Consider the following 26,794-nt stretch of genomic DNA (forward strand, 5'->3'; position numbering starts at 1 on the left):
TCTCAGTTACTCAGGAGGTTGAGATGGGAGGATCACTTGAGCCCCAGAGGTTGAGGCCAGAGTGAGCCATGATCACATCACTGTGCTCCAGCGTGGGTAACAGAGTGAGACCCTCCCCAAAAAACAAAAACAAACAGGCTGGGCGTGGTGGCTCATGCCTATAATCCCAGCACTTTGGGAGACCAAAGCAGGCGGAGGTCAGGAGTTCAGGACCAGCCTGACCAACATGGCAAAACCCCGTCTCTACTAAAAAATACAAAAAGTAGCCGGGCACAGTGGCAGAGGCCTGTAATCACAGCTAGTCGGGAGGCTGACATAGGAGAATCGCCTGAACCCAGGAGGTGGAGGTTGCAGTGGGCCAGGATCATGCTACTGCACTCCAGCCTGGGCGACAAAGTGAGAATCCATCTCAAACAATAATAATAATAATAAAAACCAAAATGACAAAAAAAAAAAAAAAACAAGCAAACAAACAAAAAGGAGGGAAAGACAAGCAACAGACTGGGAGAAAATATGTGCAAAACATACAAAGAAGCTGCACCTGTTATCTGCAAAAAATTATCAAAACCCAACAATAAAAAATATACAATTCAAGGGCCAGGCGCAGTGGCTCACACCTGTAATCCCAGCACTTTGGGAGGCTGAGGCGAGTGGATCGCCTGAGGTCTGGAGTTCAAGACCAGCCTGGCCAACACAATGAAACCCCGTTTCTACTAAAAATATAAAAAAGTAGCTGGGCGTAGTGGCGGGCACCTGTAATCCCAGCGACTCAGGAGGCTGAGGCAGGAGAATCACTTGAACCCAGGCGGCAGAGGTTGCAGTGAGCCAAGATTGCCATTGCTCTCCAGCCTGGGCAACAAGAGCAAAACTCTGTCTCAAAAAAAAAAAAAAAAAAAAAATATATATATATATATATATACACACACACACACACATACATACACACACACACAATTCAATTAGAAAATAGGCAAAAGGTATAAAGAGACATTTTACTGACCAGGATATATAGATGGCAAATTATGATATGAAAAGATGTGTAATATCACTAGCCATTTGGGAAATGCAAATTAAGATCATGATGATATATCACTACACATCTATTAAAATTGCTAAAAATAGTGACAATACCAGATACTGGCAAGAATGTGGAGAAACTGGATTTCTCTTACATCGCTGACAGGAATGTAAAATGGTACAGACACTCCAGAAAATAATTTGGCAATATCTTAAAAAACAAACAAAATAAATAAACATATACAGTCATCCTTGGTATCCACGGAGGATTGGTTCCAGAGCCTCCCAGGGCACCAAAATCTAAGATGATCAAGTCCTTCATATAAAATGGCATAATAATTGCTTATAACCTATGCACATCCTCCCCTGTATTTTAAATCATCTCCAGGTTATTTATACCTAATACAATGTAAATGCTATATAAATAATTGTTATACTGTATTGTTTAGGGAACAGTGACAAGAAAAAAAAAATCTGTACAAGTCCAGTACAGACAATTTTTTTTTAAATATTTTCAATCCCAGGTTGGCTGAATCCAGGGATGTGGAACCCATGGATACAAAGGGCTAACTGTATTTGCCATACGACCAAAGAAATGAAAAGTTACATGCACACAAAAACCTGAACATCAATTTTCATAGGAGCTTTATCTATAATAGCTCAAAACTAGAAATAATCAAAATGTCCTTTCTTATAGGGGAATGATTCAATAGGTGAACCATGGTACATCCACAGCATGGAACACTATTCATCAATGAAAAAGAGGGATGGATCTCAGGGACATCATGCTGAGTGAAAAAGGGCAATCTCCAAAGATTACATACTGTATGATTCAACTTATATAATAGTCTCAAAATGACAAAATTACAGAGATGAAAAACAGGTTAGTGGTTGCCAGGGGACAGGGACGATAGATGGATAGAGGGAGTGCCAAAGTTTGTAAAGGGTTTGTGGTGGTGGAATAGTTCTGTATCTTGATTGTAGTGGTGGTTACACTAATCTACATATGATAAAATAGCATATAACTACATATACATTGTTCCAATGTCAATTTCCTGGTGTTGGCATTATACAATAGTTACGTAAGATGTAGCTACTGAGGGAAACCGGTAAAAGGTAAGAACTCGAGTATGTTTGCAATTTCCTGTCAATCATTAATTATCTAAAAAAAAAAAAGTTAAAATAGTTTCCAAAAATCTGAGGTTAAGCGAAGGAAAGACACAGCTTTGCAAGTAACAAGAATCTGCCCACTCTCCTTATTAATCTTAGAGTTGTTTTAAGGACCATGCATAATAAAATAATAAAGGCCAGTTTTAACTAAGTGCCTACCATGAGCCAGGCACTGTTGTAAGTACTTTGACACAATGCCCTATTTAATCCATACAAGGTCCTTATAAATGAAATACCACAATCCCATTTCACAGACAGGAAAAGTGCGGTTGAGAGAGGGTAAAGCAATTTGTTCAGGTTCACACAGTAAGAGAGTCATGATTTAAACTCAGATTAATACCAGAGGCATGCCTCCTGCATACCACTGTAACAACAAACATGTTCACAGGACAAGAAAGGTATCAGTCCAACTATGTGCAAAACCCTGGATTAAACAAAGTTAAATCAGTTTATTTTCTGTAGGGTTTTCAAAACTTTTAAAATGCCAGTTTGCCAGTTCATATTACACATGTAGAAGGCTACAGTATACAGTTTTTCTCAAATGTATTTGACCAAAAAACTCTTTTTCACCCAAAATATAGTTTGGGTATATGATCCAACAATCTCTCAGTCAAAAGTTAAAATGTTTAAATGGACTTATCTTAACCCACTTCTCTTCTTCACATATTGGCAAACTACAGATATTTAGAGTGGTGTTGTCCAATGTGGTAGCCACTAGCCATATGTGACTAATTATAAATTAATTAGAATTAAATAAGATCAAAATTTCAGTTCCTCAATCATGCCACATTTCAAGTCTGTTCAGGAACCACATATGGCTACCATATTGGTCAGCACAAATACAGAAAATTTCCATCATCTGAGAAAGTTCTATCAGTCAGCATTGGGTCAGAAGCGTGTTTTTTAAAGAACGTGGGGCCTGTGTAATCTTCAGAGAAGCAGATTGTGAATTATTACACATGCTATTGCCACTATCTCCCATAAAACAGGGCCAGGTCAGGGATCCTTGATGATATAAAGCCACTGTAATGTCAAAGCACAGGGAAAAGGTAAACAAAGGAGTGGAAAAAATGAATAGCAGGAAGAGAAAGCAACATCATGAGGCCTGGAGATGAAGCTCGAAGCAGGATTCAGGAGTCTGGTTTCTACTCCCTGTTATGTCAATAATTCATCTTTTTAAAAAATATTTAAATTTTTTGCACTTGGTGCGAATTAACTGTGATTTGATTAAGCAGGCCTCTTTACTACTTTGGGCCTCAGTTTCCTTTTCTACAATACATATTTAAGCCAGAGGATCACTGATTCCCTCTAGTTCTGTACAGTTAAAACACACACACGCACACACACACACACACACACGAAATGAGAAAGTAGGGAATAAAGGTAAAAATAAAAAGAGAGCAAGATCATTGCATATTGGTGGTGAAAACTGGCAATTCTGTCATCTTGCCACAAGTTCTACTGCCAAGGATAAGATTTGGATGCCACCAAATGAATAAAAATTTAATGCTATTCAATAAATACTTATTGACCAATTATTTGCAATGAACTACACTATTTGGAAATAGCACCACCAAAAAAAATGATTAGCCTTAAGACCCAATACGTGGAAAGAATGCAAGACTCACAAAACTTTAGGTTGAAAGATCGGTTAATTAACACGTAATAACCTAACTGGCCCAGTACTAAGAAACAAAGAAGTATTTTAAATCTCCCTGAGGAAAAACAACTAGCAAATTATATAAAATAATATATAAAGTACAAACATATGGCATAATCAAAAGCATCATATTTGTTCCACAAAGAATATAAATAAATGCTACAGGTACTTGGGAACAGGAAGACATCAGTTTTGGCCAATCTAATTTTTCTAGAACCCACAATTAATTGGATACTCTGACATTTTCTAGTTAAATATTCTTGAGGGCTATTGGAATTAACAGATTCACAAATTGTGCTAGACAGAATCAAATGCAACTGGAATTCCAGCCTCTACTATCTACTGCACAAATTCCCACTTTTCAGAGGCACTGTTGGTCCTATTTCCTAGTATCAAAGGGTAGAGAAAACTTCCACACGACTATTCTAAGAATTTAAATGGATAATATGAAAACTTTAAAATGATTTTTATCTCTAGATTAAAAAAAACCAAGATTAATTGCGTGTGATATTTTATCTTGCAGAAGCTAAGTCAACCAGTGAGTCGTGTAACCTTTATATGAATTCCCTTCTGAAAGACTGGAACCATACTCCTGACTATTCTGGCGCAAGGGAGAGCGGATACTAAAGCTTTCCAGCAAGCAAAACAAGGAGAAGGGATTTTAGCAACATGTCTTTTCTTTGGAAAGGCATTTTTTAGTACCCCACCTACTAATCTAACGCGGCGCGGAAACCCTGCAGAATTTGAAAACAAATGCTGAGGTTCCGGGGGACTGGCAAAGGGATTAGTAACTGACAGCTCGGCCTCGGAGCGAGAAGCCTCAAGTAGTTAGATCAAACCGTGTCAACGATCTGAAATCCAGGGTCCACCCCAGTGAGCTTAGGGAAGTAGAGCAGCAGAAGGTAAGCAGGGGTTTGGCGTCTTTCAGTCCTAAAGATGCAGGATATCGGAACTGAGAGAGACCTAGAACCCAAGTCGGGCAGTTTGCCTGCTCTCACCTCTCTTGGGGGCTTTGATCAGAGGCACCCCTCCAGTCCTCTCGCCGTTTTCCTGCTTGTCCTTGTGCTTGAGATCGGTTCCGCAGGAGCTGGGGTCACCATCGGAGCCGCGGTGGTGATGGTGCTTGTGCCGCTCCTTGTGGCCCTTATGCTTGGGCCCGGCCGCGCTCACCGTCAGAGGCGAGAAGGTGAAGAGGGCCGAGGTGCTTGGGGCCGGGAGAGGGGCAGCGACAGCGGGCCCGGCGGGTGCCAGCGAAGGTGGCGGCGGAGGCGGCAGGAGAAGAGGCTCAACAGGGCCTGGGACAGTTGGGGCTGCATTCGTTGGCGGCAGCGGCCCAGGATGTTGGCGGCTGCGACGCCGCCGGTGAGGGGGAGCGAGAGGGGGCTCCTGGCTCGGCCGTCCCCGCTTCTCCTGAGACCCCCCACTGCTAGATCGGCGCTGCCGTTTCACTCCCCGCGGGGAGACCCCAGCAGGAGGTTTCTCCTTCCCCTCTTTGTCCGGCTCCTCCTGCGCCGCCACCGCCCGTACTACGCGCACCGCTCCGACCTGCGCAGCCATTTCACCCACAAACACACATTTAAATGGCCCGACCGCCCCCCCGTCCGCGCATCGCGCAAGCGCCGCCCGCGCACTGCCCGCTGGGCATTGGAGTCTCTCCTCCGCCCTCCACTTGTCGGCTGTTCTTCGTCCAGAGATGAACATGCCGGAAGCGGCCGTTCCCAGCATTTCTCCGCAGGCCTCTCCAACCGAGCTCTATTGTAAAGCACCGTGCGCCGCGCAAAGCATGATGGGAGCTGTAGTTCCGCCGGGCCCCGCGCCGCGTCCCCGGCTCTGAGTGGAGGAGCGGAAAGGGAGCGTGCGCGGAGTCACGCTTCTGGCTGCGACGCAACCGCCGCTGGGCGGTGAGTTGCCGCCAACCGCCCTAACGGCCGAAACAATGTTAATGGCTTTTAGAGTCTGGCGGCGCGTTCCCATTAGCATCTTCCTATGACCCTTCCTCGTTTACACGGAGGAGGTGGTCTCCACAGTGACTTTTAAATTTAATATTTCTCTCATAACCTTTGTCAGGTAAAAAAATCTTCATCCTTTAAACTTTTACGAGGGATGAAATGAAGGTGAAAAGAAGATTTAGTAATATGTAAAATAAGGGTGGTTTTGCTGTAAAAATATGATAGGGCCGCAATTCAGAAATGTTTTCAAGCATCTGGGGCATTGCTATGGTTACAACTACAGGCCTACGAAGTCAGATCCGAGAACTGCTTGGGGTCCTGGTGGGGGCGGCACCTCCTTGCCATCGGGCCACATCCCCGCTAATGCCTGGAAGAGTCTAGCATTTATTTTTAATATATCCCTACAGTTAAGAAAAATTGTAGATGGAAAACCATGTTTAAAATTTTTTGTAAGTTTTTTTTTTTCAAATCTTAAGGATAAGGTTGCATAAATTTGAAAAGTGTGCCTACCAGAGAACACACCACAAATCGTCACTGTTCACTACGGATAGCTGCTGCTCAGAAATTCATTTAGAATTTCATCCTCGCTTTAGCTTTTACCTGGGGTTCTTTTTTTAGGTATTTATTTAGAGACGGGCGGGGCGGGGCTCTGTGTCTTAGGCCGGCAATCCCAGAGCTTAGGCCGAGGCAGGAGGATCGCGTGAGGCCAGGAGTTCGAGATCAGCCTGGGTAACAGTGAGACTCTGTCCCTACAAAAATATTTTTTTAATTATCTGGGTGTTGTGGCACGCGCCTGTAGTCCCAGCTACTCGGGACGCTAAGGTGGGAGGAGTGGTCGCGCCACTGCACTCTGGCCTGGGTGACAGATCCAGACCCTGACTCTTAAAAAAAAGGAGAGAGAGAGAGACAAGGTCTTGCTCTATTGACCAAGCTGGCCTCCAACTCCTGGGCTCAAGGACTGAGTAGCTGGGTCTACAGGTGCACTCATGGCGCCCTAGGTGACTCATAGTTACCTAGGATTCTTTTAATATATTTGTTTCTTGTTAAAGACATTTGGAAGTAATTGATTACAATGATATATATACTCAGCAGATAAAATTACTGTGGTTTGATTTCACTAGTTTCTGGAGAAGTATTACCTAAACACTACTGCAATGAAGTCAGTTTAAAAACAAAAAAGTTTATTGATTATCTATTGGATACATTGTACTACAACAGACAGCTAATAATATTTCATTCAGTTTGCCCTATTGGGCTTCTGAATGAAAAATACTGAAGAACAAATGATGTTTAAACAATACTACGTGTTTCCAAAAGTTATAAATAAAGTTATTTAAATAAAAATATTTTTAATGCATTAGGGGAAGTCAGGTGGATTCTTTGTAAAACACAATTACCCACCAATTTATTCACTACATAAAATTAGAGTTGAAATAGATTTTCTTATGGCAGATCCATATTCATATAGAAATTCATTTTAAACTAGTATTTCTGATGGTCAGATAAAAATTGCACATGATCTGAAAGATCCTGTATAAACATACACAATTTGTATCTTTTGCTACCAAAAGATAGCTATTATATTTCATTGATTACTTTTCTAGAATTGGTAATTTAATGACTTTGATTAAAACTTATCAGTAATGCAGTTGAACTCCTTTGTTGTTATATTCAAATAATTGTCATTATTTGCACATTTTATTTTTGTAAATATAATTTCTCATTTTCTTAATATTCCAGTTTTCCACAATATTCGGGAAGATTTACAAGGTATACTTCATTTAGGCAAAAATAACTTAGGGAATAGTCATTGTCAAGAGCAATTTGTATTGCAACCCACAAGGTAAGTTCTTTTTTTAACTTTTTATAGTACATTCTGGTAATGTAGAAATTAGTTGAGATCCAAATCTTACAAACCTTTTGAAGTTTACATTTATGTAAAAAAGTAAAAGAAAATAAAAATAACTGGCAAAAATGAAAAATCCATTCTAAAAGTGTTTCTCATATAGCATTCTCTACATAAGCTCAAGTGACAAACTTTTATTTGCAGTTTTCAACTCAATGTAAATGATATGAAAATGCAAAACTTACATTTTGCTTTTCTTTTAAAAGCTATTAACACATTAGCATATCTTCATATTTGATATTATGCATATAGAGCACTTATTTTAGCTAGCAGTATTCCAGTAGTTTTATTTGCAGGTGTACTTGCAGCCCATATGCTTATAAATCTGGAGTTTTATTAGATATTCCAAGTTGGTGGTGGATTCCTTGGTCCTTTGGGTTTTGAAAAACGGTTTGCAAAACCTGGGAACAAAAATGAAGTTGAATGAAAAAGATGTTTTAAGTATAGAAATGAATACTTGGATTTTAGAGTATAATATATGCAAATACATGGTCTTTTTTTTTAAGTTTAGGCAGCATCTTGACAAATTTAGTAATCGATTATAAAGGGATTATAGTAATATAAAGTTCAAATGATAACAGAATACTAATAACACTTTGAAGAGCATTTACAAATTTAATAATGGTAATAATAGAATGTAGGACCCTGGTTATATATAGCCTTTGATAATTTAGTATATAATATCATTTATCTATGACTTTTTGTCATCCACTCCTTCCCATTAAATGAAGCTGGGAAATTTTAATTTCACAAAAATATAGCACCGTTACTTATAATATTATTGTATTACATCTAGATATACTTCTATGTCAGTCCAGAAATCCTTCAATTTACTAAGAGATTATGTTTGAAAAGCTTAGAAAAAAATAAACAATTCTGAAAAACGAAGTAGGTAAGTAATCATTATTATTTATCTTTCTTCTTCAAACTTGTTCCCCCTACCCTACCCCAAAAAAGGAGGATGAGAAAATTTTTCACAACTAATGAAGGCTATTTCTGGATGTTTTCAAAAGGTATGCAGGTTGATGATGTTGGTTCTTTATCATTTCAGCAACATATGACTTTATGACTTTTCTTTGATGGTAATGTCTTTTTGTTTGTTTGTTTTTTGTTTGAGACGGAGTCTTGCTCTGTTGCCCACGTTGGAGTGCAGTGGCACGATCTCGGCTCACTGCAACCTCCGCCTCCTGGGTTCAAGCGATTCTCCTGCCTCAGCCTCCCAAGTAGCCGGAATTACAGGTGCCAGCCAACATGCCTGCGTAATTTTTGTATTTTTAGTAGAGATGGGGTTTCACCCTGTTGGCCAGGCTGGTCTCAAACTCCTGACCATCTTGGCCTCCCAAAGTGCTAGGATTACAGGTGTGAGCCACTAAGCCAGGCCTAATGGCAGTGTATTTTTCAGTTATCTTACACTTAGCAACTTTAGAAACTTACAGTGAGAAATGAAAGGTTCGAAGTATAGAGGAATAATAAAATGGAAAACTCAAAGATATTCCTAAACCTTTAATTTCATCATTATACAAGTTGTACTGTCTACCTTAAAAAACTGATGTAAAGATCAAATGAGATATTTGTGTAAAAAGCGAATGGGATGAGGTGCAGTGGCTCATGCCTTTGAGTAATCCCACAGGTTTGGAGGCCAAGGCAGGTGGATTGCTTGAGCCCAGGAGTTCAAGACCAGCCTGGGCAACATAGTGAAACCCTGTCTCTACAAAACAATACAAAAAGAAATTAGCTGGGCATGGTGGCTTGCACCTCTGGTCCCAGATACTCAGGAGGCTGAGGTGGGCAAATCATTTGAGCTCAGGGAGGTCAAGGCTGCAGAGGGAAAGAAAGAAAAAAAAAAGAATTACAAAAACAAAAACACACAGCATCCAGCACAATGCCTGGCACATAGTAAGTACTCAAATGTTGCTCAGGCCAGTCATGTTGGCTCACACCTATATTCCCAGCACTTTTGGAGGTGAGTATAGAAGACAGCTTGAGGCCAGGAATTCAAGCACATGGTAACTACTCAAATGTTGCTTAAATTTCAACTCAGAAGCCAGGCATGGTGGCTCACACCTGTAATCCCAGCACTTTGGGAGGCCAAGGTGAGTGGATCACGTGAGGGCAGGAGTTCAAGACTAGCCTGGCCAACATGGTGAAACCTTGTCTCTACTAAAAATACAAAAATTAGCTGGGCATGGTGACGAGTGCCTGTAATGCCAGCTACTCGGAAGGCTGAGGCAGAAGAATCGCTTGAACCCAGGAGGCCAAGGTTGCAGTGAGCTGATATCGTGCCACTGCACTCCAGCCTGGGTGATAGAGTGAGACTCCATCTCATTTAAAAAAAAAAAAAAGAAAAGAAAAAGAAAATTTCCAACCTAGAAAACTATGCCAGAACTGGAAGAGAAGAAGAGTAGGGAAGGGGAAAGAAGATTCAAGAAAAAAAAGCACATTCAAATTTCCTAATGGTGGTGATTAAAAAAAATTGGTGGAGGGGACGCACAGCCTAGTTGATGTACATTTTACTCTTCCCAGTGGTAAGAAAGAAGATGGAAGGAATACTTTTGGTTAAAATGTTTCACACACAATAGTCAGAATCATCTTGTCAGTACAGATCACTTGATTGTAACCCAAGTGGACTAGGAATAGAGATATGGATATATATTAGTACTGAGTACCTAAAATTTTAGGAATACCTATATTCAATCTCTTTCTCTGGTCAATTCTCAGTAGTTTAAAACAGTTTCGAGCTACCTTTTTTTGCATGTGGGCCAATTCAGGGAAAATAAACCTGAATCACAAATTTTTTTCATTCCGATTTAAGTACTTTTTTGAGTAACATGCACTTAAATTGATATTGCCTTAAAAAAGTAAGTGCTGATGTTTTGGGGTTTTTTTTCCAAGACAGGGTCTTGCACTGTCACCCAGGCTAGAGTGCAGTGGCGTGATCATGGCTCACTGCAGCCTCAACCTTCAGGGCTCAAGTGACCCTCCCACCTCAGCCTCCTGAGTAGCTGGGACTACAGGCACATGCCACCATGCCTGGCTAGTTTAAAAAAAAAATTGTAGAGACAGAGTCTCACTGTGTTGCTTAGACTGGTCTCAAACTCCTGGCCCCAAGCAATCCTCCCTCCTCAGCCTCCCAAAGTGCTAGAATTACAGGCATGAAAGTGCTGCTTTTTAAGTAGGTAAAATGTTCAAATCTAGGCATATTTGAGAGGAAGCAGCATGGAGGCAGCTCTCTAATATTTTATCCTCATATTAGATTATATAGACTGTTGTTAAGCTAGGTAGGCCTAGAGTTACTCAAGTTGTATCACTGATTTAGAGTAAAGAAGGAAGCAGAGAACATTTATGTTCCGGGCAAAGTAGGGAGCTTTTTTCTTTTTCTTTTTTCCTTTTTTTTTTTTTTTTTTTTTTTTAATGAGATTGTCTCACTGTGTTACCCAGACTGGTCTTCAACTCCTGGGCTCAAGGGACCCTCACCTCAACCTCCCAAAGTGCTGGGATTATAGGCATGAACCACCATGCCTGGCTTGCTTTTTTCGTAGTTTTTACAATATTCTATGTGAATGTTTTAGCTAAGTGATTTCGTGTAAATCATAACTTATTTTTTAAATTATAACTTTTTTTTTTTATTGAGATGGAGTCTCATTCTGTCGCCAGCATGGAGTGCAGTGGCGCGATCTCAGCTCACTGCAACCTCCGACTCCCTGGTTCAAGCAATTCTCCTGCCTCTGCCTCCCAAGTAGCTGGGATTACAGGCATGTGCTACCTTGCCCTGCTAATTTTTGTATTTTTAGTAGAGACAGAGTTTCACCATGTTGGCCAAGATGGTCACGATCTCCTGTCCTCATGATCCACCCGCCTCGCCCTCCCAAAGTGCTGGGATTACAGGTGTGAATCACCCCTCCCAGCCTAAATTATAACTTTTTAAACCTTAGAGTTAATGAAATCCAAACAAAATTTTATGGCAAAAAAGACAGATCCAGAGATTTTAGTTAAACATTTTGTGAAGATGACACAGGGACTATAACTTAGGTGTGGCAGATATTGCTCCCCATCCACCAATATCCTCTTTGCTTCTTCCTCAAATAGAATTGTATGTAGGCAATTTTTTCTGTCTGCCCAGCAATATTACATTTCCCAGTCTCTTTTGCAGTTTAATTATAGCACATGTCTGAGTTCTCTTCAAGGGAATATGAGCTGATATGATCTGGCCATTTCCGGGCCAGTGCCTTTGTAGAGTAAGAAGAGGAGGCCACACCTCCACTTTTTCCTCTTTTCTTGCCACTTACAGTCTGGATGTGGCAGCAACCTAATTTTGATTGTGTAAGTAAGAACAATACCATTAAGCGACAGTTCTCAAAGTGTGATTCAGGGACTCCTGGAGGCCTCACACTCTTTCAGGGGGTTGATTAATAATAATGTTTAGTAGTAATAGCCTACTACTAATTGCTATTCTTCTTACAAAAAATTATACCTGATACTACTTTAAATAGTATCATAAATATGTATCACACAGAATAATAGAATGCTTAGAATAATATAAAATTATCATTTTAAGTTTATAGCTTAACTTAGGAGGAATTGGGTAAGCAAACCTTAAAACTGTCAGAATTGTGCTTCATTTCCTACTATTGAATTAGTTATATGAGACTAAATAGTGGCAACTGCTGTTCTTTTTATCATACTTGTATGTTTTTCATAAATTTGCTTTAGATATGAACCGGAATATCACAGCATCTCAATTTCTTCATTTGGATAGTCATATTTATTTACTACATGCCAACACAATCATTTGGTTACCTAGCTTTATTTTCCACATATACTAGATAATTTAGTTCTGTGTGAGATGTTAAGAGGTAGTTAAGGTTAAAAATAAAAAGATAAATTGCATGGAAAAGAATATAAACATAAGGACCTATACGTGCAACCTAAAATCATATTTAAAGTTGTATCTGTTATACTGTAAATGAGTAATTTAGGTAATTTGTTTAACTCTTCAGTAAAATGACACACATACCAAAATTCAGAAATGAGCTGGAGTTATTTGACTGAACAGATTCTGTAGGCTTGTTTGGTGAGCAAGAATTACAGATACCTAGAATTAAAAGAAAAAATATAAGGGAAAGACTAAAGACAGACTCAGATGACTGTTGATCAGATCACATATAATTGTTAAGAGTAATTAATAATCCCAAATAAACATATCACTGTCAAATGTTAACAAAATGTAGGTGCTTACAAATGGGTTGACACTATAATATTCTCATTTGTATTTTTGGTATTTTCTTAAAAGGTTTCTTTTCTTTGCAAACAGATTGTATAGTAAAGCCCAACACTAAAGGTAATTGCCATAGAAATAAGATCCAATATATCATGAATCAGCATGGTTTTTTTTTTTTTTTTTTTTGAAATTCACATTTTGGCTTTGGACTTCATATAACTTTTTCCTCTGACCACTCTTAGTACATTTTTACATCATTTGTTCTCCACAATAATTCATCCATGACAAGTCTTATTTTTATTATATAATCCTCTACGCTGGAATCTCTTTTTTTATTCCACTTTCCAGCCTGATTTTTTTCTAATTTAGGCCCATAACCAGGCACGGTGACTCACACCTGTAATTCCAGTACTTTGGGAGGCTGAGGCAGGCAGATAACTTGAGGCCAGGAGTTCAAGACCAGCCAGGCCAACATGATGAAACCCTACTAAAAATACAGAAAAAATTAGCCAGGCGTGGTGTTGCACATCTGTAATCCCAGCTACTTGGGAGGCTGAGAAACAAGAATTGATCCAACCGGGGAGGCAGAGGGATGCGGTGAGCCCAGACTGCGCCACTGCACTCCAGACTGGGTGACAGAGCAAGACCCTGTCTCAAAAAAACATGATAATAATGATTATTATTTAGGCCAATAATCTCCCAAAAGCATTGTTATGCTGCTTTGTTTTGCTATTTTAGTTACTTATAGGTATAAGTTACTTATAGGTCATATATTTACATTGATATATTCATGTATCAGTTTCTGCAGTTTTGAAAATAGTCCCTTAAAAACTCTGTCCACATTTTGCACATTCTATCTTGGCAACGGAAAAAGATAATTTCAGGTTTGTATAACTTTCTAACAAATTGCATATAAATGGGAAGAATATTGGTAAGCATTTTTGTTGTTGTTTTCAACATTTTCAGAATGCACTGTGTGAACTGCATATGTGTTTTTGCACATGCATACGTCATACTAGGATTCTAGAAACACCTTCCTTTTCGAGGAGGTACCTGAGTAGGAATCACTAGAATACATACTGAATTTCAATCAGATCCAGTTAAAACACATATTTATTTTATACTTACTATATTACTATAGTAAGCATAATTATTATACTTAATATATTAAAATAGTTAAAGTATAAGTATAAAATACTATTCATATTTAAATACTTACTATGTGCTAAGCATTGCTCTAGGCACTGAAGATAGAGACATGAATAGAAAGTGAGTAAAGGTAAGGAAGTTCAGGAGACATCAGTAATCTCTATACTGCATAGAGCTGAAAGTTATATACATCCTTCAGAAAGAAAACAAAATTGTCTCAAAGGAGAATATTGGTTGTTTACAAAGGAGGCACAGATTCCACACATATATATCAGAGGAAACTGCTATTTTGTTATATTTTTTAAATCATGGGGTTTTTTTTTTTGGTTTTTTTTTTTTTGAGACAGAGTCTCACTCTATCACCCAGGCTGGAGTGCACTGGCACGATCTCAGCATACCACAACCAGCGCCTCCCAGATTCAAGCAATTCTCCTGCCTCAGCCTCCCAAGTAGCTGGGACTACAGGTGCATGTCAACATGCTCGGCTAAATTTTTTGTATTTTTAGTAGAGACGGGGTTTCATCATGTTGGCCAGGCTGGTCTCAAACTCCTGACCTCATAATCTGCCCACCTCGGCCTCCCAAAGTGCTAGGAATACAGGCGTGAGCCACTGCGCCTGGCCTATTATGGATATATTTATGCTGCCTGCCTAAACTTCATTCCCACTTCTAATAATAGAACTTGAATTTTCCTTTAGGAAACTACCCCTCCCCAATTTTCAGTTCCCATGCTTCCAGTAGAGCTGATTGTACCTTTAGATTAAGGAAATGACCTATAACTAAGGCTGATTTTCAGTTAGTATATTGGCATGGTCACACCAGATGTATAGGTCTGACCTCATTCCTGATTGGACAGTGTACACATGTAATAAGTGTTAAATATTAGGGTATGACACTATCCTGCCTAATCAGAACATTGACTATACTGGCAATAATTGGTTCAGGGATGTGCAGACGAACCAAGTCAAGACAATCAGACCCAGTTGGCACTAGTCATCACAGTGTGGCTTGAAAACTAATAAAGAGTTATTTTTTTTTCCATCATAAGCCTGAACTCACATGATAAAAACCTGCCTATGAATGAGTTAACACAGAGTGAGACTAAGCTGAGAGACGTGAAATGAGAGATTAGGTTCTGATTACATCATTTGGACCATTGTTACAAGCCAGTAAATTCCCCTTTTCTGCTTAAGTCAGCTTAAGTTAGGTTTTCTGTCACTTGTAACTAAAGGATTTCTGAGCAATTAAAGTTTCCCACCAAAAGTTAGCATCAAGCATCACAGTTGACAGCTTCCACTCTTGTCACTCTATAATTCATTCACGATCGTTTTATACTTTTCTGTGAAGCATGTTTAAAAATAAAAATAAATAGGAAACAGAGCATGTAACATCTCTACCTAAAACCCTTTTATGGCTTCCCATTACACTTAGAATAAACTAAACTACTTACCATGCATGACCCATAAGAATCTAACTGCTCCTCTCTGATCTTTCCAGTCTCGCCTTATTCATGTCTCCTCTTTACTTACTACCCGGCAACTAAGATGGCTTCCCTTTGAGTTTCTACAATACACCAAACTCTCATACCTCAGAGATTTTGTTCCCTCTATCTGAAATACTCTTCTCTGGACCCTTTGGCTGGCTGGCTGCTCCTTCATGTTTCGGGTTCAATTTTCACTTCCTTAAAAAGGGTTTCTTGGGCTGGGCGCAGTGGCTCATGCCTGTAACCCCAGCACTTTAGGAGGTGGAGGTAGGTGGATCATGAGGTCAGAAGATCAAGACCATCCTGGCCAACACGGTGAAACCCCATCTCTACTAAAAATACAAAAATTAGCCGAGCATGGTGGCGCACCCCTGTAGTCCCAGCACTCGGGAAGCTGAGGCAGGAGAATCACTTGAACCTGGGAGGGGGAGGTCACAGTGAGTCGAGATCGCGCCATTGCACTCCAGCCTCGGTAACAGAGCTAGACTCCATCTTAAAAAAAAAAGGGGGGGGTGGGTTTGCCGGGAACGGTGGCTCACGCCTGTAATCCCAGCACTTTGGGAGACCGAGGCGGGCGGATCACGAAGTCAGAGATCGAGACCACGGTGAAACCCCGTCTCTACTAAAAATACAAAAAATTAGCCGGGCGTTGTGGCGGGCACCTGTAGTCCCAGCTACTTGGGAGGCTGAGGCAGGAGAATGGCGTGAACCTGGGAGGCGGAGCTTGCAGTGAGCCGAGATCGCCCCACTGCACTCCAGCCTGGGCGACAGAGTGAGACTCCGTCTCAGGAAAAAAAGGGGGGGGGGTTTCTTGGACTCCTCATTCTAAAGTGGATCCCCTTTGTTACCCTCTCCTAGTTACCCTTTTGTTTTCCTTCATAGCATTTGTCATGTGTTATTATGTACATATTTGTGAATATGGTCAACCAAATTTTGTTTAATGTTGTTTGTTTAATGATGGAATCCCTCACCAAACTTACATTCCACAAAGGCAGAGCCCATATCTGTTCTGTTCACCATCATATACCAAGTGCCTTACAGAATGCCTGAAATATAGTAGACACTCAACAAATGCTCATTGAATGAATGAATGAATGACACTAGGCTTAGATTCTAGCTTAAAATAACAGATGAAGAATCCTAATTTCATTAAAAGTAGGACCAGCTTTACGGACCAGTGGGAGATCCAGGCTACCAGGAGAACACATGGAATTCCAGAATCATGAACCATCTGGAAGGGGCTGAGGACACATATGAAGTACAGTCTAAAGCTTCAGGATCAGTTTTGGGAGCCAGATGTTCTTCATTTACAGGCAAAAGACCAGAGGATCAAGGAAACTGAAAAATACAGCACAGCCTAGATCCAGAGAATTAACTGGGAGCTCTTAGAAATAAGACTCAATCGATTAGAGACTTAAATGTTAGACCTAAAACCATAAAAACCCTAGAAGAAAACCTAAGTAATACCATTCAGGACATAGGCATGGGCAAGGACTTCATGTCTAAAACACCAAAAGCAATGGCAGCAAAAGCCAAAATTGACAAATGGGATCTAATTAAACTAAAGAGCTTCTGCACAGCAAAAGAAACTACCATCAGAGTAAACAGGCAACCTACAGAATGGGAGAAAATTTTTGCAATCTACTCATCTGACAAAGGGCTAATATCCAGAACCTACAAAGAACTCAAACAAATATACAAGAAAAAAACAAACAACCCCATCAAAAAGTGTGCAAAGGATATGAACAGACACTTCAAAAGAAGACATTCATACAGCCGACAAATGAAAAAATGCTTATCACTCGCCATCAGAGAAATGCAGATCTAAACCACAATGAGATACCATATCACACCAGTTAGAATGGCAATCATTAAAAAATCAGGAAACAGCAGGTGCTGGAGAGGATGTGGAGAAATAGGAACACTTTTACACTGTCGGTGGGACTGTAAACTAGTTCAACCATTGTGGAAAACAGTGTGGCGATTCCTCAAGGATCTAGAACTAGAAATACCATTTGACCCAGCCATCCCATTACTGGGGATATATCCAAAGGATTATAAGTCATGCTGCTATAAAGACACATGCACACGTATGTTTATTGCAGCACTATTCACAATAGCAAAGACTTGGAATCAACCCAAATGCCCATCAGTGACAGACTGGATTAAGAAAATGTGGCACATATACACCATGGAATACTATGCAGCCATAAAGAAGGATGAGTTCGGCCGGGCGCGGTGGCTCAAGCCTGTAATCCCAGCACTTTGGGAGGCCGAGATGGGCGGATCACGAGGTCAGGAGATCGAGACCATGCTGGCTAACACGGTGAAACCCCGTCTCTACTAAAAAATACAAAAAATTAGCCGGGCGAGGTGGCGGGCGCCTGTGGTCCCAGCTACTCGGGAGGCTGAGGCGGGAGAATGGCGTGAACCCGGGAGGCGGAGCTTGCAGTGAGCTGAGATCCGGCCACTGCACTCCAGCCTGGGCGACAGAGCGAGACTCCGTAGGGACATGGATGCAGCTGGAAACCATCATTCTCAGCAAACTATCACAAGAACAGAAAACCAAATACCGCGTGTTCTCACTCATAGATGGGAATTGAACAATGAAATCACTTGGACACAAGAAGGGGAGCATCACACACTGGGTCGTATTGTGGGGAGGGGGTAGGGGGAGGGATAGCATTAGGAGATATACCTAATGTAAATGATGAGTTAATGGGTGCAGCGCACCAACATGGCACATGTATATATATGTAACAAACCTGCACGTTGTGCACGTGTACCCTAGAACTTAAAGTATAATTTTAAAAATGTAACAAATAAATAAATAAATAGTATAATTATTGGGACAAGAAAAACATGAACTTGGTTTTTAAATTAAAAAAAAAAAAGAAAGAAGACTCAATCTCTGAAAGTTCCACCATATCTTCAAAGCTGTGCCAACCTAAATCTACCTGAAGTTTCTGTTTCTTGTTTGATATTCTGGGCAGAGTTAGAGCTAGAGAAAGAAAACTATTTTCTGAGTTAGGCTGATCAAACCAATCTTTAGTTGACCATTTAAGTCACTCATTTCTTTGCACTTGGCTGTTTTATTTCCCGTTTCCTACCATAATTTCCATTTGAAATGTTTAAATTCTCTTTTGACTCTCTTTAGGAGAAAAGGTACATTTTCCAACTATACTTCAGCCATCATGAGTTCATGTCAGAGATCAGCTATGATGGCAATGATATCAAACTAGCTCAAGAACCTGGAGCTTTTGGGTAGGGAGATAGAATGAAAACCTAAAAGGAAACCTTCTTTCTTAGACTATACCTGAAATCAGATTTTCTCAGTGCTTTTTGTCTCTCCCTATAATACTAGTATAATGTCAAGTAACTGGTCTTTCACCGATTAACCAAATGGATCAAAAAAATTTTTAAGTATATCACCATGGTTCTCTCTTTTTTTTTTTTTTTTGAGACAGAGTCTTGCTCTGTTGCCCAGGCTGGAGTGCAGTGGCATGATCTTGGCTCACTGCAACCTCCACCTCCCAGGTTCAAGCAATTCTCCTGCCTCAGCTTCCCGAGGAGCTGGGACTACAGGCACATGCCACCATACCTGGCTAATTTTTGTATTTTTTAGTAGAGACGGGGTTTCACTATGTTGGCCAGGCTGGTCTTGAACTCCTGACGTGGTGACCCACCTGCCTTGGCCTCCCAAAGTGCTAGGATTGCAGGTGTGAGCCACCACACCCGGCCATCACCATGTTTTTTATATTTTCTATTTGTAAATAAGATTTCTAAGATAATTTTCCACAGTTTCAGGACTCAACGGATTTTATTCTCATTACAATATAGCAAAAATAGTAAGCAACAGACTTTTATTGCTACTAATACTTGGTAAAAATGGAAATGTGTCAATGTTTTGCTTATTTCATGAAGTCAACACATTTGTTTCACAATATGGTTTGCTGTGACTATTTTCAAAGAAAATACATCTGAGGTTAGACTGCTGGAAATTTTAAGTAACCCAGTTGTATGACAGCATCTCAGGATGGGTAGAAAGTACCAAACATTGGCCAGGTGCAGTGGCTTACACCTGTAATCCCAGCACTTTGGGAGGCCAAGGCAGGAGGATCACTTGAGCCCAGGAGTTCAAGACCAAGCTGGGCAATATGGTGAAACCCCATCTCTACTATTAAAAATAAATTTTAAAATATATTTAAAATTTTTTTAAATGCCATTGTACTAATTATTATTCTTATGTATTAAACAGAAGACTTATCGCCTACTCCCTGCCCAATATTAGCATCGTGAAGCCTAGCAAAAACAAACAAACAAACAAAAGAAAAAAGAGGCCTATGGGTGATTGTTCTGATTCATAGGACCTTAGGGAGGCTCTGTTTAGGAATAATTTTGTTAATCTTTTCACAAGATTGGTTGGTTATATAAAGAAAAATTACAATATTGAGAAAATGATCTTTTTAAACATAAGTACCAACTTACTCTTTTTCATGTTTCGCAAAATTTTCAAACTCTACAAAAGCAAAGAAAAGGAAAATGTTAGTTTTTTTCCTGTGAAATTTGAAATACTTTAATCAAGTAGAAATATAGACTTAAGTGAAAAGAATTAATTTCCTTAAAAATAGCCGTGAAAATGTACAAAGTTGTTTTTCCATCTTGCCATTTTTAATTCAGCGCACAACCTCTACTTGATTTTATCTTGCTATTTTTATCACCCATGCAAGTATCACACTATGTGTTTTGAAATAATATTATCAGAGGCTGAGCGCAGTGGCTCACACTTGTAATCCTGGTGCTTTGGGAGGCCAAGGCAGGAGGAGCTGTTTGAGCTCAGGAGTTCAGGACCATCTTGGGCAACATAGCAAGACCCCGTATCTCTACAAAAAGTAAAAAAAAATATTAGCCGAGTGTGGTAGCAGCTACTGGGGAGGCTGAGGCAGGAGGTCCGCTTGATCCCAGGAGTTCAAGGTTACAGTGAGCTCTGATACCACCACTGCGTTCCAGCCTGGGCGACAGAGTGAAAACATGTCTTTTATGAAAGATTAATAAATTTTGTTGTTGTTGTTGTTGAGATGGAGTCTTGCTCTGTCGCCCAGGCTGGAGTGCAGTGGTGTGATCTCAGCTCACTGCAACCTCCGCCTCCCGGGTTCAAGCGATTCTTCTGCCTCAGCCTCCTGAGTAGCTGGGACTACAGGTGCGTGCCACCATGCCTGGCTAATTTTTTGTATTTTTAGTAGAGACGGGGGTTCACCATATTGGGCAAGCTGGTCTCGTGATCCACCTGCCTTGGCCTTCCAAAGTGCAGGGATTACAGGCGTGAGCCACTGCGCCCAGCCAGTAAATTGTTTTTTTAAATTATGCTATCAGAATATTGACAGGGAGCGGTGGGGTGCTGGCAAGGTGGCTCATGCCTGTAATTCCAGCACTTTGGGAGGCTCAGGTGGGAGGTTCCCTTGAGGCCAGGAGGTTCAAGACCAGACTGGGCAACATGGTGAGACCCCATCTCTACCAAAAATTTTAAAAAGCCAGGCATAGTGATGCAGACCTGTGTTCCCAGCCACTCGGAAGGCTGATGCAGGAGGATCACTTGAGCCCAGGAGGTCAAGGCTGCAGTCAGCCATATTTATGCCACTGTACTCTAGCGTGGGCAACAGAGCAAGACCCTGTCTGAAACAGAAAGAGAGAGGGAGAGAGAGGAAGGGAAGGGAAAGGAAGGGACTCAGAGGGGTAGAGGGGATGAAATTCCCACTTCTCTCCTTTATTAGGACCATTTCAGAACCCACAGTGGCTTCTGAATATATCCATGATACACAGACATTTTCATTCTAGCCAAGAATTTTTGCCAGTCATATTCTATATTCAATTTACTAAGGCCCCCTTCCATACTGTTAGCCATACTTCCTTCCCCCACTTTTATGGTGGTGTCTCTAATTAATCTCTTCAAGGAACCTACCCAAATTTCTTCTTTACTCCACATTTCTTCAGCATGTATGTTTTTAATCTGCTTCATGGCATTTTATTCTTCTTGATAATTTTCATGTTCCTCAAAGGTGTTCTGTTCCAGAAGATTAACTATACTATTTTCAAGGGCAAATAGTTATCCTTTATGACTTTTCTATTTTCCTAACACTGAACAGAAATGTGCTCTCCCTTGGAATAGATATTTAATAAATTCTTAATTTGTAACATTTTTAGTTATTTTTTAAAAAATAAATGATTTATTTACAAGTCAGGAAATCCTAGTAAAAATGCTCCCATCCTTGTCTTCAATCTACTCAGTTTCTAATGTTCCTCCTGTAGATAACCACTGTTAGTTTTTCATCCTCTATAGTTAGTATCCTTCCAGAGTTACTTATGAATATATAAATACACATATGTATCATATTCCTCTTTTTAAGTAAAAGTTAATAAATTATATATAAATATATTGAGAAAGTCCTAATTCTTTTTTAGCTGCACAATATTCCATTTGTATGGATATAACATGATTTATGATTTATTTAATCAGTTCCCCTAACAATTAACACTATTAATTATGTTGTTTCCAGTCATCTGCTCTTACAGATAATGCTGCAATGAATATTTGGTATACATGTTATTTCATGTATATGCAAGCATATTTGTAGGATAAATTTCACTTCTAGTGAAATTGTTGAGTAAAGGATACATGCATTTGTAATTTTGATATTTCTAAATTGCCCTTCATAGAAGTTGTAGCAGGCTGGGTACAGTGGCTCACACCTGTAATCCCAGCATTTTGGGAGGCCAAGGCAGGAGGATTGCTTGAGTCCAGAAGTTGGCAACATAGGGAGACCCCATCTCTAATTTTTAAAAAAAATTTTAGGTGGCTCAAGCCTGTAATCCCAGCACTTTGGGAGGCCGAGACGGGCGGATCACAAGGTCAGGAGATCAAGACCATCCTGGCTAACCCGGTGAAACCCCGTCTCTACTAAAAAATACAAAAAACTAGCCGGGCGAGGTGGCGGGCGCCTGTAGTCCCAGCTACTCTGGAGGCTGAGGCAGGAGAATGGCGTGAACCCGGGAGGCGGAGCTTGCAGTGAGCTGAGATCCGGCCACTGCACTCCAGCCTGGGCGACAGAGCGAGACTCCGTCTCAAAAAAAAAAAAAAATTTTTAAAAGGAAGTTGTACCACTTGACATTCTCACCAACAACATTGAGTGTGCTTATTTCCCCATAGTCTTCCTAACAGAGAATGTAATCAACCTTTGGAATTTACCATTCTGATAGATGAAAAGCCATATGTCATTGTGGTTTTAATTTATAATTTTTTCATTATGAATGAGATTGAACATATCAAATGTTTAAAGGGCATACCACACTCATTTATTTTCTTCAAACCATCTGATCCCATATTTTTGCCCATTTTTATTTGGGGGTTATTTTCCATGAATTTCTAACAGTTCTTTGTATATTAGAGTAATAACCCCTTTGGCTGTGGTGCCAGTTGCAGATTTTTTTTCCTCCAATTTGTTCTTTGTCTTTAGATTTTTAAGGTGATTGTTTTGCCATGCATAAATTTTCTCTTTTATTTAGCTGAATTTATCTATCTCTTTTCTTATGGCCTCTGGATTTTGAGTCATAGTTATAAAGGTCATTCACACTCCCAGGTTATAAAAGACTCTTTCCAAGTTTTTTTTAGGTTTTTGTTTTTTTTAATATTTTCATCTTTTAGCCATTTAGAATTTATCCTGGTATAGATATAAGGAATAGACCCTGTTTTTTTCAGGTGGTTATCTATTTGATCCAACAACAGTTATTAAACCATCCATCTTTATCCCCTGATTTTGAGATACCACCTTCATTATATACTAAATTTCTACATATATTTGGATCTATTTCAGAACTTTCCCTTTTACTCTGCTGGTATATGTTTCTTTTTATACACTAATAGCATGCCATTTTATTTTTACATTTATATTTTTGAGATGACATCTCACTCTGTCACCCAGGCTGGAGTGCAGTGGTGCAGTCTCTGCAGCCTCCACCTTCCAGGCTCAACCAATCCTCCCACATCAGCCTCCTGAGTAGCCGGGACCACAGGCGCACACCACTATGCCCAGCTAATTTTTTGTATTTTTGATAGAGACGGGGTTTTGCCATGTTGCCCAGGCTAGTCTTGAATCCTGAGCTCAAGTGATCCGCCCGCCTTGGCCTCCCAAAGGCTGGGACTTACCATATTTGAATATCTGCTAAGGTGACTCATTTATTGCTTTTCTTTTTATTTATTTTTATCTTTAAAAATTATTTTAGACATTTATCTGAACTATTTTTATTTATTATTTATTTGCAGGTTTCTGACTATTCTTGCTTCCCCCTACTCCCATATGAACTTTGAAATCAGTTTATATAGTTGCAGAAATAAACAAGTTGGTAGTTTCATTGGGCATCTTTTACATTTATAAATCAACCTTAGAGAGAAGTGGATTCTTTTTTCTTCATTTCTTTTTATTTTTATTTTTTAATTTTTATTTTAGGTTCACGGGTACGTGTGCCAGTTTGTTATATAGGTAAACTGTGTGTCACAAGGGTTTGCTGTACAGATAATTTTGTCACCCAGGTAATAAGCATAGTACCCAATAGGTATTTTTTTCTGGTCCTCTGTCTCTGAAAAATGAATCTTTAAGTTGTATTTTTTCTTCTTTTTGGTTTCCTTCTATTAATTTTGATTGTTATAATATCAACAATTAGTTTTAGTAAAGATATTTAATCTAATTTTCCATCTCAATGCTGGGGAGGGGGGAAACTTGCAGTAAGAGAAAGCTTCTGGCATGTTTCCCAAAACTCTTATCTTCTTTACCTTACTCCGTGTGAAACTTTTTCCAGGAGTCTTCAGTGTCTGTTTTGAAGATGTTGAATTTTCCATGGTGTCAGGACAGCTAGTAGAATATGTTTCTATAGATTGGGCCTGCATACCTTAAAAAAAAAAAGGAGAAAAACATGTTTCATTGCATACCTTCTTAAGCCTTCATGTTACATATAGTAAATTATTAGCTTGGCTTTTTTAGGCATTATTTTGACTATATGTTACGGGCTTTTAAAATGTTTTCTTTTGTGTAATCATTTTTGTACCTTTTCATTTAGGTCCTACTTTATTGTTAATCTTTTAACATTTTCATTTTTATGATTTTTTTGAGAGAAAGTACTACCACTTACAATCTTCATCGGCAAGAAAGAAGGACTCTAGAGTTCTTTCTGGGAGAGGAGGTGGGGGAGAAGAACGATCTTGATGTAGTTCTGTGATAAGAAAGTATACAACAAACCAGAGAAATCCATCAATTAAAAGTCATAAGTCAACACCCTTTTCTCTTCGTATAATTTTTTAATCAATGAATCTTAACCAAAAATCACCAAATAAAATATTATCTGAAAAATGACTGGAGCCTCAAGAACTTTGTTTTTCTGCCTCGTTAGCCAGTGAGCCTATGATTCATCAAAAATATATAGCTCATTTCAGAACTATTCTCCCAAAGACACTGAAGCCACATATAATCAAGCTTCTAGATCTAACAACCATTTTGCATGAAATATTTGGGATAGAGGAACATGTTAAATAAAACCATCATGATACAATTAGCCAAATCTAGAATGTTAAGCAGTCTTTTAAGAAAAATGACCGACTCTTTTCAACAAATAAATGATGTGAAAAGCATAGAAAGGAGAACTGTTATATATTTAAAAAGAAAATACAAAAAAAGAAGGGAGAACTGTTACAGATTTCAAAAGACAGATTTAAGAAGACAAACATGTAAACCAAATGCAATGTTTAGATTTTGTTTGAATCCGTATTTGAATAAACCAACTGTAAAAAGACATTTTTGAGACAATTGAAAACTGAACAGTCTGGATATTAGTTACTATTAAGGAATTATTATTAGCTTTATTGGTGTGATAATGCTATCATGATAGGTTTTAAATGTGTTTGAAATTTTCCATGATGAAGATCTTCAATAATGGACATATTTTCCCATGATGTAAATTTCTAAAGATACAGATGGTATTCTACTGACATAAGCATCTCATTGTATGGTGCTGAGTATTATTATATTAATTCCTTTTGAAAATGAAAATGCAGTAAAGTACGAGAGGTTCACATGTCATTGGTCATTGGGTTTGTTTAGTCCTTAGAATTTGTCTTATCAATAAATTGTCTTATTTCTTACATGCTGAAGTAAGAAATAAGTACACAAGTGTAGTACTTATTTCTAGCACCTAATAAAATAACTGGCATACAGTAGGCATTTAATAAATACTTAATAACTATTCTGAAGTAGTTCATCATCTTCCAGTTTGCTGTTAGGGAATATTTTGAAAACTAAAGTTGTTCGTTAACAGTATTCTAGTAAATATTTCCCTAAATTTTCATTTCATCTTAATATTCCCCTGACAAAGAACCCATAATGCCTGTTACTTACTGCATTAAATCTAAATTCCTCTGCCTAACTTTGGGTGTATGTGGTAAAATACACATAAGATTTGCCATTAGTGACATTTAGCATATTCACAGTATTGTACAACCATCACCACTGTTCAGTTCCAGAATATTTTTCATCACCCTAGAAGGAAACTCTGCACCCATAAGGCCATCACTCCCTATTTTCCTCTTTCTCCCAGCCCCTGGCAATCACTAACCTGCTTCTATCTTTATGGATCTGTCTATTCTGGGTATTTCATCTGACTGGCTTTTTTAAGTCCTTCAGAATCTTGCCTCACATCTTATTTATCCAAATTTATTTTCTATATTTCACAAACTAGAATATCTATTGCAATAAAAAATAGCCTACTCACCATTTCTCCATACACATCATGCTCATTTCTACCTTTGAGTCATTGTTAGGCTGATCCCTGCTGCTGGAGTTCCCTCCTTTTTTCTTTCTGTCTATACAAATTATTTAAAGTTCTTTCTTCCGGCCGGGCGCGGTGGCTCAAGCCTGTAATCCCAGCACTTTGGGAGGCCGAGACGGGCGGATCACGAGGTCAGGAGATCGAGACCATCCTGGCTAACACGGTGAAACCCCGTCTCTACTAAGAAATACAAAAAACTAGCCGGGCGAAGTGGCGGGCGCCTGTAGTCCCAGCTACTCGGGAGGCTGAGGCAGGAGAATGGCGTGAACCCGGGAGGCGGAGCTTGCAGTGAGCTGAGATCCGGCCACTGCACTCCAGCCTGGGCTACAGAGCGAGACTCCGTCTCAAAAAAAAAAAAAAAAAAAAAAAAAAAA

The 26,794-nt window shown here is 39.4% G+C and overlaps 2 protein-coding genes across 6 annotated transcripts in view; both read right to left on the reverse strand.

Moving 5' to 3' along the window:
- RSBN1 (round spermatid basic protein 1) overlaps window positions 1-5,691 on the reverse strand; it is a 51,678-nt gene extending 45,987 nt beyond the window's left edge. The window contains exon 1 of the mRNA XM_025364096.1: window positions 4,846-5,691. Within this exon, the coding sequence (XP_025219881.1) occupies window positions 4,846-5,572 (727 nt within the window). The 5' untranslated portion in view covers window positions 5,573-5,691. The remainder of the gene's footprint in view (window positions 1-4,845) is intronic.
- Window positions 5,692-6,956: 1,265 nt separating this feature from the next.
- Window positions 6,957-26,794, reverse strand: part of PTPN22 (protein tyrosine phosphatase, non-receptor type 22) — a 64,440-nt gene continuing 44,602 nt past the window's right edge. For 4 of the 5 annotated variants that reach the window (XM_025364100.1, XM_025364108.1, XM_025364128.1 and 1 more), the window contains 5 exons: window positions 24,732-24,812; window positions 24,376-24,491; window positions 20,040-20,070; window positions 12,717-12,794; window positions 6,957-8,103 (listed from right to left, as the gene is read on the reverse strand). In XM_025364100.1, the coding sequence (XP_025219885.1) occupies window positions 8,039-8,103; window positions 12,717-12,794; window positions 20,040-20,070; window positions 24,376-24,491; window positions 24,732-24,812 (371 nt within the window). In that variant the 3' untranslated portion in view covers window positions 6,957-8,038. Of the gene's footprint in view, window positions 8,104-12,665; window positions 12,795-20,039; window positions 20,071-24,375; window positions 24,492-24,731; window positions 24,813-26,794 lie in introns of those variants that run through there. The other variant, XM_025364139.1, reaches the window with a different exon arrangement.

This window comes from Theropithecus gelada, chromosome 1 (assembly GCF_003255815.1).
Source record: "Theropithecus gelada isolate Dixy chromosome 1, Tgel_1.0, whole genome shotgun sequence".
Lineage (NCBI taxonomy): Eukaryota > Metazoa > Chordata > Mammalia > Primates > Cercopithecidae > Theropithecus > Theropithecus gelada.